Source organism: Pisolithus orientalis (assembly GCF_024613125.1).
Source record: "Pisolithus orientalis strain OTSU chromosome Unknown F5J12scaffold_72, whole genome shotgun sequence".
NCBI lineage: Eukaryota > Fungi > Basidiomycota > Agaricomycetes > Boletales > Pisolithaceae > Pisolithus > Pisolithus orientalis.
Genome location: NW_026260853.1, coordinates 29,119 through 43,566, shown reverse-complemented (window position 1 = coordinate 43,566; position 14,448 = coordinate 29,119). Strand labels below are relative to the sequence as shown.

The 14,448-nt window shown below is 44.0% G+C and overlaps 4 protein-coding genes across 4 annotated transcripts; 3 read left to right on the top strand and 1 right to left on the bottom strand.

The window, feature by feature from the left end:
- Positions 1-1,135: 1,135 nt before the first annotated feature.
- On the top strand, positions 1,136-1,603 carry F5J12DRAFT_786879 (uncharacterized protein; the record flags this gene model as incomplete). The annotated part of the gene is made up of 2 exons (XM_051743545.1): positions 1,136-1,243; positions 1,298-1,603. 2 exons carry the CDS (start codon positions 1,136-1,138, stop codon positions 1,601-1,603), a joined length of 414 nt encoding a protein of 137 aa, XP_051594801.1.
- A 559-nt stretch (positions 1,604-2,162) lies between these two features.
- F5J12DRAFT_786878 (uncharacterized protein) lies at positions 2,163-6,230 on the bottom strand (the record flags this gene model as incomplete). The annotated part of the gene is made up of 17 exons (XM_051743544.1): positions 2,163-2,311; positions 2,405-2,498; positions 2,556-2,726; positions 2,760-2,864; positions 2,923-3,132; positions 3,185-3,266; positions 3,573-3,730; positions 3,826-3,868; positions 4,130-4,245; positions 4,296-4,481; positions 4,542-4,760; positions 4,813-5,064; positions 5,327-5,476; positions 5,573-5,606; positions 5,811-5,904; positions 6,101-6,116; positions 6,207-6,230. The coding sequence occupies 17 exons, from the start codon at positions 6,228-6,230 to the stop codon at positions 2,163-2,165; spliced, it is 2,103 nt and encodes a 700-aa protein (XP_051594800.1).
- Positions 6,231-10,305: 4,075 nt separating this feature from the next.
- Positions 10,306-11,639, top strand: F5J12DRAFT_930080 (uncharacterized protein; the record flags this gene model as incomplete). Its single annotated transcript, XM_051749527.1, has 4 exons — positions 10,306-10,409; positions 10,458-10,631; positions 10,680-11,406; positions 11,515-11,639. The coding sequence occupies exons 1-4, from the start codon at positions 10,326-10,328 to the stop codon at positions 11,637-11,639; spliced, it is 1,110 nt and encodes a 369-aa protein (XP_051594799.1). The 5' UTR covers positions 10,306-10,325.
- Positions 11,640-11,696: 57 nt separating this feature from the next.
- Positions 11,697-12,502, top strand: F5J12DRAFT_774588 (uncharacterized protein; the record flags this gene model as incomplete). Its single annotated transcript, XM_051742298.1, has 2 exons — positions 11,697-12,121; positions 12,308-12,502. The coding sequence occupies exons 1-2, from the start codon at positions 11,831-11,833 to the stop codon at positions 12,500-12,502; spliced, it is 486 nt and encodes a 161-aa protein (XP_051594798.1). The 5' UTR covers positions 11,697-11,830.
- Between the last annotated feature and the right edge of the window lie 1,946 nt (positions 12,503-14,448).

Below are 14,448 nucleotides of genomic sequence, written 5' to 3'. Positions count from 1 at the left end.
TTGAGCAGCAGTGCCATTGGCAAGGCAGGCATATATAAAGCTAGATGAAGCCTTGACTGCAGAGCAGTGAAACAGCTGGTGAATGCAAGAGACTCATGCACTGCATGATCGCATTGACAACCCATCTGTCATGGACATCATTGAAGTTCAATTAAGGGTGGGTATGGCATCTGCCTTTTTGGATAAATGCAAAATACTAACATATCACAAGAAGCACCAACAGTGTGTGCCATTGAACTAGCATTATTGGAGGAACCAAGACCCAGCAGAAGCCTGCATGGAGCAGCTAGTTGGCTAGCACACAGTTTATGCTTAGAAGAGGCCATAACCTCACTTCAAATGGACAGAAAGGATGTTGGGGAACAGGCATCTGAATTGAAAAAATTGGCTATGGCATGCTGTGCTGATCACATTGCATCCAAACAACCAGGTTTTATTGTGGATGCTGCAATTTACTTGAAGCTGCACCTTGAAGCAGGCTCCAACACTTCCACCAGCAAATCCATACAGCAGACTGCATTTCTTGATGCAAATTCAGAGCAGGATTATGCTTTGGATGATGGTTGGCTGGACAATGTGGGGGATGAGTTGCCCACTTCAGATGGAACCCTGAAAAAAAACAAGACCAGATACTGCATTCTGTACAAAGATCTGATGTTGTCAAGGAAAAAAGTCAGCAGGTAAGTGCATGATGAATTGGATACACAGGTGAAAGGGTATGCTCAACTTCCCAATACTCATCTGACTTGAATGTGTTCCATTGCAACCTTGACTGGCCAGCAATGCATCCATTGTATCTGCAGGTGTAAAGCATCACCAACACTCATTCTGTTTCCTGACACCTTACTGTATGCCTGTAAACTCATGTCAGCAGTGTATCCACCTCAAGTATCTTCAGTGCTCTTGCATCCTCACAGTCTCCATTTGTCCAGTATCTGTTTAAATTAGTAGCTTCTGTTCTCACATTGTATGAAATTCACCTTGTGCCTCATTCATGAATTCCCCTCACTGACAGTCGACTGTTGTCTCTTGCAAGGCATGAGTTTTGATTCCCCCTCCATGCTCAGCAACTTCAACTCAAAATCTCCTCTTCCACACTCAGCAACTTCAAATCTGCCCCTTCCCTGCCCTACCCATGTCCCCCAATGCATTCAAAATTCCCAACAGTGCTTCGACACCCGTTGATGTGCCTGAGACTGCTGAGGCAGTGACAGATGTGTTCAGTGATTTGTACAGCTTTGTGGTATGTCTTCCTTTCTGCTTGTGTACTAGTCTGTTGATATTGACTCACCACTAGAATTTTTCTCCCAACAGTTCACCCCCCAAATGGGCCACTCCTGCTGCCATCACTACACCCTCCACAATAGACCCCACTTTACTCTCCCTCAATGCTTATCCCCCTCCTGATATCCCAGCCAATGATGTTCCCATCACTGAGATGATTAGGCATGATGCAGATGTCAACTTCCATTCAATTCTGACTTTCCACAACACCCTACAAGCCATCATCTACACACTGGACTGTTTCCTTGCTGAACAAGTTGTGTCCAAGAAGCTCTTGAAAAACAGAAGAGGGAGGACTAGAGAAGGGAAGAGGAGCTGAATCATGGTTTCTTTGCCTTTGAGGCTTCAACAGCCTTGTAGACCTATATACATCCCTTTGCCCTGTAGTTTCAACACTTCATTGGTCAGAGCATATATCTGTAGTCATACATAAAAAAAACAAGACCATTGTCCACTCTGGCAGCCTGCTGTCCAGCATCTGGTAGATTGAGTTTCATGTGGTGGGCATAATGAGTAGTGAAACAGACCTCACCATATTCCCCTGATGACCTCCTGCATCAGTGCACCTACTACTTACTGCTTTGCTCCACAGCAGGGGGGAAAAGAGTTGGGCATGCATCTGATGTGATCTGTTCCAGAGTGGTTGCCAATGGTATTAATTGTGACTTACTATTTCTCAATGCTGGCTTCAATCTGTCGCCCAAGTACCTTTGAGCAACTACTGAGCATGTTGCAAGTCTTCAGTTTCCTTGCTAGGATGGTTGATGGCTTGCAAAGGACAAGACAGTGATGGGTCAGAACAGACATCTGCAATGTGCTCAAAATTCTCTGGTTGGAAATTTGTCATCATGTTCAGTGTCAGGTGCTAGAACAGCCCCTCAGATGATTGAGCACAATGGTATGAAGATGGACACAGCCTGCAGAACTGTCTTGACATGTTTGAGTCTGAGATCACAATCAATAGTGCAGGCCAGTTCAATCCTTGTTGCGAAGGGTTGTGCCAAGATAAATTCCATGTTTCCTATGTCTGGAATGACACAGGAAAACATGCAGATGAGATGAATGAAGGCAGTTTCTGTCTTGGTGTATTGAATAAGCACACAGTCATAGCAGGGCACACCAAAAAATGACAGGTTGCAGCAGAGATGATCTGTGCACTGGTTCCAAGTGACAGTTGACTTGTAGTTGACCAGCAGATAACAGTATTCTTTAACCTTAGCACAAGCACAGTTTCAACTAGATGAATGCATAATGAGAGTGTAGATACATACCATGAAGTCAGCAGGGAGGGAGATCCATGACTTGACTTGATATCCATATGCCAGAAGGGCATCATTAAGGAACTTGCAGAACCTTTGATGGAACTGATGGAATGCCATATCTGGCTGACCATTTTCCTCCAAGTCTTTCAGGGTTTGGGTTGCAATGACATGTGCACCAAGCTTAATATGATCAACTGAGGTATGCTCACTGACCACATCAACTTCTGGATCTGATTCCCCAGAGATGGATTTCTTGAGGTGATCAACACACAATCTGAGAAGCTTCATAGCAAGAACCTGATGATCTACCCACAAGACCTAACATGCATTTTAGAGTGACTGTGAGTAGGAGTGTTGGCACACATGGTTGTCATACCTGAGCAGGAATGTCTCTACCATTTGAACAGTGTTCATATGCATCTTGGATTGGCTTATGCATACTTCTGTTGGGCTGAGTGCTATAGCTGCATGTGGCACCCTTTAGGCAGATATCTCGAACAATGTGCTTCCAGAGGTGGACCTTTGGGAAATTCCAGTCAGTTTGCAGACCATCAATGTTGGACTTCATGATGCATTTGGTGTAGTCCTGAAAATGACACATTACAACAAATTGGCATGAGCATGAAGCATATAACTACCTTCAGTGTCTGATCAAATGTCAATATTTTGTTGTTGATCATGTTAACCATACATTGGGTCTGGACATCTAAGCTGACAAGGCTATCAAGCTGTAGGTAGCTTCAGATGACTCAGAGGAGCTGGTACCCTTCAGGGGTTATACTCTTCTTCAAAACATTGATCCCCATGTAGAAGATTTGCTAGGAAAACAGTTCATTGACAGCCATCTGGTATTGGACACATGTACCTTGGAGATATCGGCCAGCTTGTTACCATCTGAAAAAGTGACATAAATAACTTGGTTGAAGTGTGCAAGGTTTTGTCAGCAAGGAAAACTTGCAACACTGTCATTGTCAAATGTGAGAAGTGACAATGTTCAGAGCAATTGATTGTAAAACAGTGACTCACTACTTCTCAACATCAGCTTCAATCTGTTGCCCAAGCACCTTTACAATCACCTTTAGGTCCCAAAAGATGTGCTTGCCCCAAAACCCATGCCCATAATGCAGTTGATCAAAGCTGCAGGTGAGGTGGAGATCAGAAAACCCAATCAGCCAGAACACATTCTGCATCCCATTATATATTAGTTCACTGATGGTGATTTGTTGGTGGAAACATACTTCAATCAGTCATAAACCTAACCACTTCAACAATTCATTACCTTCAGCTCGATTTGTAGCACAAACACATAATGCATCGATGCCCTGGGCATGCATACAAGGTTCAAAAGTCCTAGAGAGGTCATGGAGTAGCTCTGATGGTACAAGATGTACAGGGCAAGGGCATTTGCCACTGTGACCATGAGTGAGTGCCATCATGCATCTGTAGTAGGCCATTGAGTTAGTATTGTTAGTCCAAGCAAGAAGAAGGAAGTATATTACATCTCTTCAAAATCAGTGGACAGCATCATAAGACTTGGAAAGAGCCAATGGGTAATGTTGTTGTGTGAAGATGTATGTACATACCCAGTCTTTGAGTACTGCTCAATCTCCAGAAGTAACTTTTTAAAAGATTCATGCCAAATGACACACTTGAGGGTTGTGTAGCCTAGCTTTCCCTCTTCTTTGGCATCTTTGGGGACCTGAAATGTTCTTAGCCTATATGAATATCTAAACAGTGGACATCATTCACAATAGGCAGCAAGCCAACAACAGTACCTCTTCCAATGACATTGCTATTCTGAATCTCAACTGGCAAGTTTGCACAGCACACAATGACAGGGTAACTCTTGGCAGTGCTGAAAGACAATAGGTTGGATTTGTCAGCATAAAGGATCAGGCCAAATGGCATGGCATTCTTGATATCTGGTAGACTCAACTAGCACAAATACAACATGTTATGTACAGGTAATGAATGACATATCAACCAGGTGCATACTTGAATATCCCACCAATAATCTCCAGTCCAGGGCTCATTGTAAAAATGTTCATACTCAATGCCATTGTGCCTGTAAAGTTGCTGTGCATCCCAGGTGAAGTGTGGGCTGAGGAATGGATTTTCTAAGATATCAAGTGCCCACTCCCACAGTGGGTGAATATGTGCTTCAAACATACATTCTTCCTTTTTGTATGGTACCTTAACTTCGACCCTGGAGAACTATTTAGATAGGTAGGATGGATGGCAATGAATGGATATTTGAAAATCATACCAGAGTGAGTTCCATCACAGCTGCATCACATGCTTTGTGAAGTTTGGCATCATTCTTGAGCATGACTTGGATGGCTCCCTGTGTGACATGAGCAAAGAGATCCAGCAGGGCATTGACTTGTTGCTGGTTGAGTAGTGAAGTGAGTGTGATTTCTGCAAACTTGAAGTCACCCAACATGTGAAATGGGGACCAAGGTGTTTTGTCAACCAGGAATGGGGACTTCTCACTGCAAACATGGAACTCTTTGTAAGACTGATAAATTGGTGGTCAATTGCTTCTTGGATGAAATCGGATCTTGAATTCAGGAAGTTTTGCCACATTAGAACTTGTGGCAGTTGGCATCAACATGTCTGAGGGAATTATGAGCACTATGAGAATGTGTGCTGAAGTGAATACATACCTGAGGCTTGGAGCATGTTGCTCATCTCATTGTAATCTTGTCCCATAGTCACCTCAACTGCAGCCACAGCTTGTCTGATACTAGGACCACAACATAAATGAAAATCAGACTCACTGGGTTCATCAATGAAAAAATATCCTGTATCCATATGGTGAGCTTCAGGCACTTGAGGCTGCAATTTGAGTACCAATGCTCTTGCAGCTCAATGGTGGGCAGCTGAGTTAATAATTGAAGCCAGAAACCATTACATTGGGTCTGCCTGTGCTATGCACCAATTCATGTACCTCACTCTTTCTCTTCATACTGATGTTTGAAAGCTACATGCTCCCTCTCATCTTCTTTGCACTTCCTGCAACTCACCTCATGCTGCTTGAAACTGGTTTTCTGAAATTTCCTGTTACAGTGAGGGCATTGATGGAGAATGGCATGATTCTGTTCAGCATTTTGATGGGTCAAAGCTGAATGGGTGGTATGGGAGGGAGCCATGAGAGAAGATGTATCATAGCTGACTGATAGTTGTCAGACATGCTGCATGCACCATGTTCAGCTGATGTAAGACAATGTCACACCATATCAGTCATTATCAGATCATTATCACTTGGTAACTTGGGTAACTCCCATCCAATGAAATTTCTTCCCTTGGAACTGCCCCCAAGCCATTGACATGTCATTACCAGACCATTTTAATGACCCTAATAAGGAAATATGCAAGCATTGTCAGCCAGTGGCATTATTATGCACCTCAAAAATTTGCAACAGAATGGATGGCTCAGTCACTTCCACATATCTCTCAGCAGCTTCTGCATTGCAGGTTTTTCCAACCTGATTTTTCCTGAAATTGACTGCAGAAAGATGAAAACTTCCATTGCACCATTATGATGGACTTACTTGGGTGACAATAGGCCTGTGAGATTACTGACAATATGTGATCTGCTTCACATAACACTGGAAACAGAATTGATATATCTGGAAGGGTGCAAGGTCTGCTGAGTACCTCCTCTTGAAATCTGGCTTTCATGTATGACACAATGCAGTCTGTTAGTTCCATTCACCATCCATGGGGGGTTTTAGATGTGTCTTGCATAGTATTCATGCTTGGGGTGGATGAGGTCAGAGTTGTATAGCAGGCAAGCCACTTGCAGCTTGTTGGAAAATTATGGCATGTTTGGATGCTTGCCTCAATATTTTACTGTGATCTGATCAATATGTTGTGACACTATATATGCTATTGGTGTTGGGCCCATCTTATGTTGTGATGCTATAAATGATATTACTGATGGGCCCATCTTTATGTTGTGACAGGGGTGCATCTTACTGGATGGGCCTGTCTATGTGTTGTGACACTTTACATGATATTACTGACAGGCCTGTCTTTATGTTGTGACAGGGGTGCATCTTACTGGACAGGCCCATCTATGTGTTGTGACACTGCAAATGATATTACTGATGGGCCCATCTTTATGTTGTGACAGGCATACATGTTGCTATTGATGGGCCCATCCTTATGTTGGGACAGGGGTGTACCTTACTAGACAGGCCCATCTATATGTTGTGACACTGTAAATGATATTACTGATGGGCCCATCTTTACATTGCAACAGGCATATGTGTTGCTATTGATGGGCCTGTCCATGTGTTGTGACCATGTAATTGATATTGCTGAAAGGCCCATCTTTATGTTGTGACATGGGTGCATCTTACTAGACAGGCCTGTCCATGTGTTGTGACCCTGTAAATGATATATATTGAAGGGCCCATCTTTATGTTGCAACAGGTACATCTTACTATGGATGGGCCCACCCATGTGTTGTGATGGTATAAATGGTATTATGGAAGGGCCCATCCATATGTTGTGACACTATAAATGACATTACTGATGGGCCCATCTTTATGTTGTGTGGCAGGGATGCATCTTACTAGACAGGCCTGTCTATGTGTTGTGATGCTGTCAATGATATTACTGACAGGCCCATCCTTATGTTGTGACAGGGGTATATTATCCCAAAGACAGGCCCTTCCATATGTTGCCAACTCTGTAATCTATCATAGAGGGGCCCCTCTTTATGTTGTGACCCTATAAAGCATATGATGGGCAGGCCCATCCATATGTTGCAACCTTCTTCATGATACAATAGGTGGGCCTGTCCTGATATTGTGACTGGGGTGCACCCTACCATGGATGGGCCTGTCCATGTCTTACAGTAGCTCAGCATATGTACTTGGTCATGGGCCCATCTATATGTTGCAGCATCCTTACCCTCCACAGGCCCTCCCATATGTTGTGGAATTGTGCTTATGGGCCCATTGTGGGGTCTATATAAGTGTTGGCATTTTGGCACACAGGCTACCTATATGTTGTGACTAAATGGACTACATGGGGTCAAGGGGGAGGGGCTCATTGTCATAGATGGATATGTCCATGTTCAAGATTCCATGGTGGAAGGTCTGAGCCACTTCACAGTGTTGAACAAGATCTAACATATCAAGATATACTGTCCAAGCGGTGTCACACCCAACAGGTGGGCTTCACAGATCAGCATAACACACTTCCAGGAATGTATTGAAAGTTGGAGGGACAAGATCAAAAACAGGGTGAGTTGGATTGATATACAGCTTGCATATGTGTTCTATGGCTGCATGATCAACAGTTACCTGTATGAAGTTAGTATGTAGGCCACTAGTAGACATGAAGAATACAACCACACCTTGAAATCCAGTGCCCCATAGTCTTCCAGTGACATGTGAATGAGTTCAGGCACACTGTGCAGAAGTATCTTGTTCCAATCACAGTGCTTTGAGGTGTTGTTCATGTGATATTTGTATGCATCAAGCTCAGACTGGAGCCATGGAATGAAAACCCAGTAAAAGATCAACCTGCCAGTGAAATGGCCATTAGAACAGCATGTTAGTGCATAGGAAAGGAAATACTGCTGTAACATGTTATTAGTATCATACCAGCCTTCTTCCACCCCACAGTCCAGAACAGTCTCAAAGCCTGGCATGAAGTGCTGCCAAAGTTGAGACCATGCAATTTCTGGCATCATGTTCTTCTTCTGCCACATCCACTGGTGCTGGATAGTACCCACTAAGCCTTCATCATGCCACTGGCGAAGCATTGTTTACACATTTGCAATTCAAAAATTTTCAGTTCCAGGATCACTTTGCATGACAAGGGGAATAACTGTGAAGGAAGTAAGATAATAGTGGGATGCAACACAGACTCATGACCTACAGCCTGCTGTGCTGATGACATCAAGAAAATAGCTAAGGATTAATTGCAGGTTTTGGTTTGAATGCCATATCTGCATCCAGAGAACTTTTCCAGAAAATGGTTCAATACCTGTATGGAGTGCAAGGCCAAATCACTGCCATTTGTCATGTTGGTCAACTGCCCATAGATCATTAACTCCAGCAGCCCAAAAGCAGCACTGATGAAGGTGCTGTGCTTTCCACCACGGAATAAGATGGGGTTTGTAGGTATTGAAGTACTGCCCAATAACACAGCTGTCATGTGGTATTGAGCAACCACTTGGGTGCAGTGAATAGATACCTTACTGTGCAACAGACATTCCTCATGAAATAATAAACTGGCCATTTCTCAGACACCAGCATTTGGGTACACTTGGTAGAGCTCAATCATTGCATCATGAATCAAGTCTATAGTGTGAGCTTGCTGGCATGTGCAGAGTAGTCCCATGCCCTTCCAGATTTCCTTGAACTTTGTCAATCTATCTGTTCCTGCTAGAGATCCACATGGGTTAGACATGGTTTATGTCTTGCCAGAATACAATCTCCTTGGAATTGCAGCACTCAGTACTGAAGTTTACTGTCAGACTTTGTGCTCATCTCAACCCAATCACCCATCATGGAGCCATTGTCTTACATTCTCTGGACATTCTACTCCTCGGACATCCAGCCTCATGTGTGTATAGATTTTCTCAACCCAGTCACCCATCATGCTTACATTCTCTGGACACTGACAGAGCTTCAATAGTACAGCATTCATGCAATGATTTGCCCATCTCTTGCATGTGTTCACAGGGCTCAATTATTGTCAAAGGAGTGGCAAATCAAAATGCAGCAGGGGTACAGTTTGTACGAGCAGGGGGCCTCATATTTAGTCTTGTCATGGTGAGTTGAGCAGATGGTGTCAGATCACATATCTCAACCTATGTCAAAGTCTAATAGATTCAAGATCATGTCTCAATTCACTGAAGATGCTATTGCCAACAGTGACATGCACTGTGAATGCCCATCCTGTGGAATCTTTATCCCCAAGGGTGCACCATGTCATTATATTGCCACAATAGATCCAGCCAAGGCAGGGCAGCATGTATGTACATCAGGAAATTAACACTTTACTATTTTTGACCTTTTTGTGACTTTTTTTTGACTTTTTTGAGACTATTTGTGACTTTTTGGCAAGGAACCTTCTATCTGTACTTTTTTTTTGACCATATACAGCATTTTGAAGAATAAAAAGAGAACAGAAACTATTGAGACAACTAAGTGATGATATATCTAAGCCAAGAAGACTAGAAAATGTCTGAAAATTCAGAGATATTGAACCATTGGTGTGATGCACACTGTCTGGGAGAAAAATCACAATATATCTTTGGAACCTCCATCAATTTGAATGTATGTGGTATCTACTGAAAGCTATGAATTAGGTTGTTTGAACAAGACCAAAATCAGCAAGAAAAGTGCAGCCATGCCTGCAGGACATGGGTAATGATAGTAGATTCCTTCCCAAAAAGTCACATTAGTCACAAAAAGTCAAAAATAGTAAAGTGTTATTTTCCTGATGTAAGTCCTGCCTTGCATGGCGGTATAGCCAGAAACTAGCTACAGGTATATGGACACAAGGTGTGCATTTAAGCATCTTGCATCATTCCATTAGGCTAACTCTTCTCTACAGCTGCCACCCCTGCAGTGCCAAATTGTGGTCTGTTACTATCTGATCCACAAGTTATACAACAGTCTGTGACTGCAGCACAGAGAGGCAGTAAGTGTAACTTCCTGTCAAGGATAATTCATTGACAGTATTGCAACAGCCGCTATTAGTCCACCACAAGTGCTTTCTCTGCCACATCCAACACCACAAGGGAATCCCATGTCTCTGCAATCCATCATCCAATCCGTTGTTCAACAGTATGGTGATGCTAGCTCTCTGAGTCAGCAACAGATGGGTCCAAATGTTTGTGTCCCATCTGCGAGGCAGAGTCCCGCACACTTACCTGTTCAGCCGCATGCGTCCGTGTCTGGATATACACCTCAGCATGCCTTGCACGCCTCAGAGCGTGAGCGGTGGGCACGTTTGTCTTACTGTTCTCCTCCCGTGGAGACAATCATGCTAGATATCTCAGCATTATATGAAGGAGGGACAAGGAAGGGTCATCTTCATGGTACACACTTTGGAGTATGTACCTTCTGTTCACTTTTGCATCTATCGTACTTATGATGTCAGAACATATGTGAAGGGAAAAGGGACATCGACGCTCGCATCACCGCTCCCGAACTTGTGACCCTCGCACTTACCACCATTATTCCCAAAGTCATCGCCTTCTGTCCAGACTTTCCATGGAGGTTTCAAGAGTTTATCATTCGTGATGCATCATGGGTGGATCTCTCTACTCATCCTGAACTGCACTGGCCCTATTTCTACTCTAGTTGTATTCAAGCAAACCGGAAGAATGCGAAGACACCTGTCTTCAAGACCAAGCAATTTTCCCTTTACATTGTTATTCCTGCATCGCAGTGGAAAGAATACGAAGAGCATGTGGAGGCAATCATCTCCTCGGCTCTCGACAAACCTGCCATAGAGTGTGGTGTGACTCAGATCCAGAGTCAAGATGTATCCTCTAGCAGGGCCACGATGGCCTATGAACTACCCACGCCCGTATCGCGAGATCACAGCCAAGATTCGTTCACAACCAGTTTTGCTAATCAACCTCTCTACCTTGGTGTCATCGCTGCCAATGGATCAGCAGTCGGTCAATGCAGAGAACCTTTGTTCATTTCGACCACTGGACTTTCTGCACCGGGAAAGCGTTCCCACCAGCATTCCAACAGCATATCATCTCCGACATCTCTGCCTAGGAAGAAGCAGCTGGCCAGGCCTCTGTCCCCTGACCATGATCATGTGATAAAAGCACTTTTATCTGGTGGCTCAGCAGATGTCGATGTCAAGAAAGGTGGGCATGTAGGGCCAATTGCCATCAACAACTAACATATGTTTACCGTCTTGAAACTGAAACTTGAGTCCGTTGTGTTTTATCCTATCCCCACGCTGCCTTTTGTAGAGATCTTGGAGAACCCCAACAAGCATTCATTCAAAGTCGACCCACTATCCTCGCACCCCGGCCAGTTGATATTTGATACTTCTTCCGATTCTCTTGTAGGGGCTGGAGGATTTAAGACGGCTTAGTCAGCGCAGCTCGTGCTCACCCCTCCAGCGCCATCGGGCCTAGGTTCGCTGCCACGCCACGATGTTATCATGAAACGCCCTTATCATAAATCGGGCAACACGCCTGGTAATGGTGACACAGTTCGCTTTAACCGCTATGTCTTCTGTGAAGAGATCGAGAAGCCAATGTTCTTTACTGGGAAAAGTCGCTGATGCAGATGACCTACGACTTCATTGATCACGCCATTGCAGTATCGTCGGTTCCCCCACCCTTTGAAATTCCTCGCCTTCAATTTGTAGATGCTGGCCTTGCACTTGCATACACCCAAGCTCTGCCCGAGAACAAAAATGTGTCTACAAGCTCAACTAGGGCGACAGGTGCATACCTTCTTGAAGAGTGGATTACCGATGATGGGGGGGAATTCACGAAGTTCATTCATAAGGTCAGTTGTACTCCCCTCATTGATCCCGATGAAGAAAGCTACGACATCGCCGAGTTTCTGGTTTTTGCTCAGCATGTCCAGTTTGTCAGAACGAAGGGGCTTGCTTATATAGCTGACTACTAAGGTATTGTATTCTTTTTATCTATGTCCTTGTTTCATTCGACGTTTACTCCGTTACACAGGGAGTAAATCCTTGTTGACAGATCCCCAAATTTTGACACATCCGTAAGTTCTATTGCCCGACAGCGACCCAGATTCCTATTACTTACTAATTCCCTTCGCAGCAAGGTGGGCAAAGGCCAAGATCTTTTTGGCGAAGGGAATATAGAAAAGGGAGTGGAGCGGTTTGAAAATGATCATGTGTGCAATTCATTCTGCAAGTTGCCTGCCTTCGGATTGAAGCCGTTTGGGGGAGTTGAACCGAGCACTTCTACTGCCTAATTTTCTTGTAGCGAGCTCTATATCTTGAACGCATGTGTCCTGTCACTGTACTATATGTCTGGTCCCCAGTCCCATCCCCATACCTGACTCTGAATGAACTGAATGAATACCTTTGTGTGGGTTGTTATTGGTGAGAATGCCTGTCCTTGTACTCCACCAACTATACTCTCAATCCATACCAATATCAAAGATTATTTTTTGATACAGAAGGGAGTCACTTGTGTGATATTCCTTGATGGTCATGTTGAGGAGCAATGGCAAGAAACCTTGAATTTCCACTCCTGTGCAGATGAACTCAAGAATAAGGGTGGACTTGGCACACACTTGAGACTTAGATGCCCTTTCACAAATCCCCAAGATGATGACTGGCTTATCCAACATGGGAATTCTCTTCCCAAGTACTGTGCATGTGAATGGCTTGGACTCATGTCAGCTCTATTCAGATTGTGAATGATGAATAACTCACAAAGTACAGATGTAGCTCTTTGCACTTTGCACCACCCTCTTCGAGTTCATGGCAACTGGTGTCACACACCAAAGGTGTTTGGTGAGGTGGACATGGATACAGCTGATGAGTGGAGGTGGAAACCATAGCCCTCATGCAAAGAAGGACAGCCAGAAATGTCAGCAGTCATCCCTCACACAAGAACAAGTCATCAGTGCCAAAGAAAAAAAAGGGAGCAAGTTAAGCACTGGTTAAAATTCTTAAGTGCCCATGTATGGCATTCCAGTTTTCAACATATCTCTGCTGTTTCTGCAGATACCAAGACCATTCCCATACTTGCTTGTAGTGCTCGGCCACATGATCTTACCTTCCAAAATTGGAAAGCATTTGCACACTCCACATGTTTCTACAGCACTCTTGTCCCCTTTGCTAGGGACCATGGCTACATATATCTTCCAGGAGTTCCTACCAGCTTCCATCCTGAAGCATCCTGGTACATCCCACCCTTGTCTGTGCCCTCTCAGCTCATCCAGCTTGGACAGCATGTTCTTTTTGTCAGTATGACCTCTAGGAGGACATTCTTTGGTCACCTCAGGTCTGTCATTCACTTGGAAAGGTCTTATGTGGTCGTTTCAGTCTCTCCAGTCCAAGAAGCATATGGATCCTTCCTCCCTACTCCCTGCAATGTCTTCATACCAGTCTCGTCCATCATTCTTCCAAGATTGTGACAGCTACAGTATAATCTACTGTTCTCCACTCTCCCTGATCACATCCATGACAAGTATGATGCACATCTTGCCTCCTTGTTGCAAGATACAGCAGAAGACACTCCCCCTTCATCCTCTCTTCCAACAGAGCCTCATTCATGAAGTTTTTGTCTGCTTCACTGAGAGGATGGTTTGGGGGGGAAAGTTGCAATCCCCTATGCTCCTGTCACCCCACAGACCCCCAAAGCTTGACCCCTGTTGACATCTGACTCACCCTGTCCACTTTTGGATGTACTATATCAGCATCAGATTGGCACTGCCTCTCTGTCATCCCACCTTGGCCTAGAAGTGATCTCTTTGAGATGTGACATGCACAGCCTCCCCCTAATGCAATTCCAGTGCACTTTCTCAGTTCCTGACATTACTTGATTCATACTTTGATGTTCTGACTGTCTCTGACTCACCTATTGCCAATACTTACCAATCTTTTGACTTTGCTTACTGATTCTTCACCTTTTGGCTTGCTAATCCTTACCAATGCTTTCCAAGATGATTACCCATCGCTTACATTCCTTACTCATCAGTTACCAATCACTTACCAAGTGTTTGCACCTTGTTTTCCAAGGGCAACACCCCTGTACTGTATATAAATCACTGTACTTAGATAGCAAAAAAAAAAAAAAAAAAGAGAAGACATCAGAGAGCCCCTCTTGCTCGCATTTTATCATCACTCAGTAATTCATTCAGCAGCTTTGATAGTTGAGACTTTATTAAGGGTCTAACTATCGTCTACT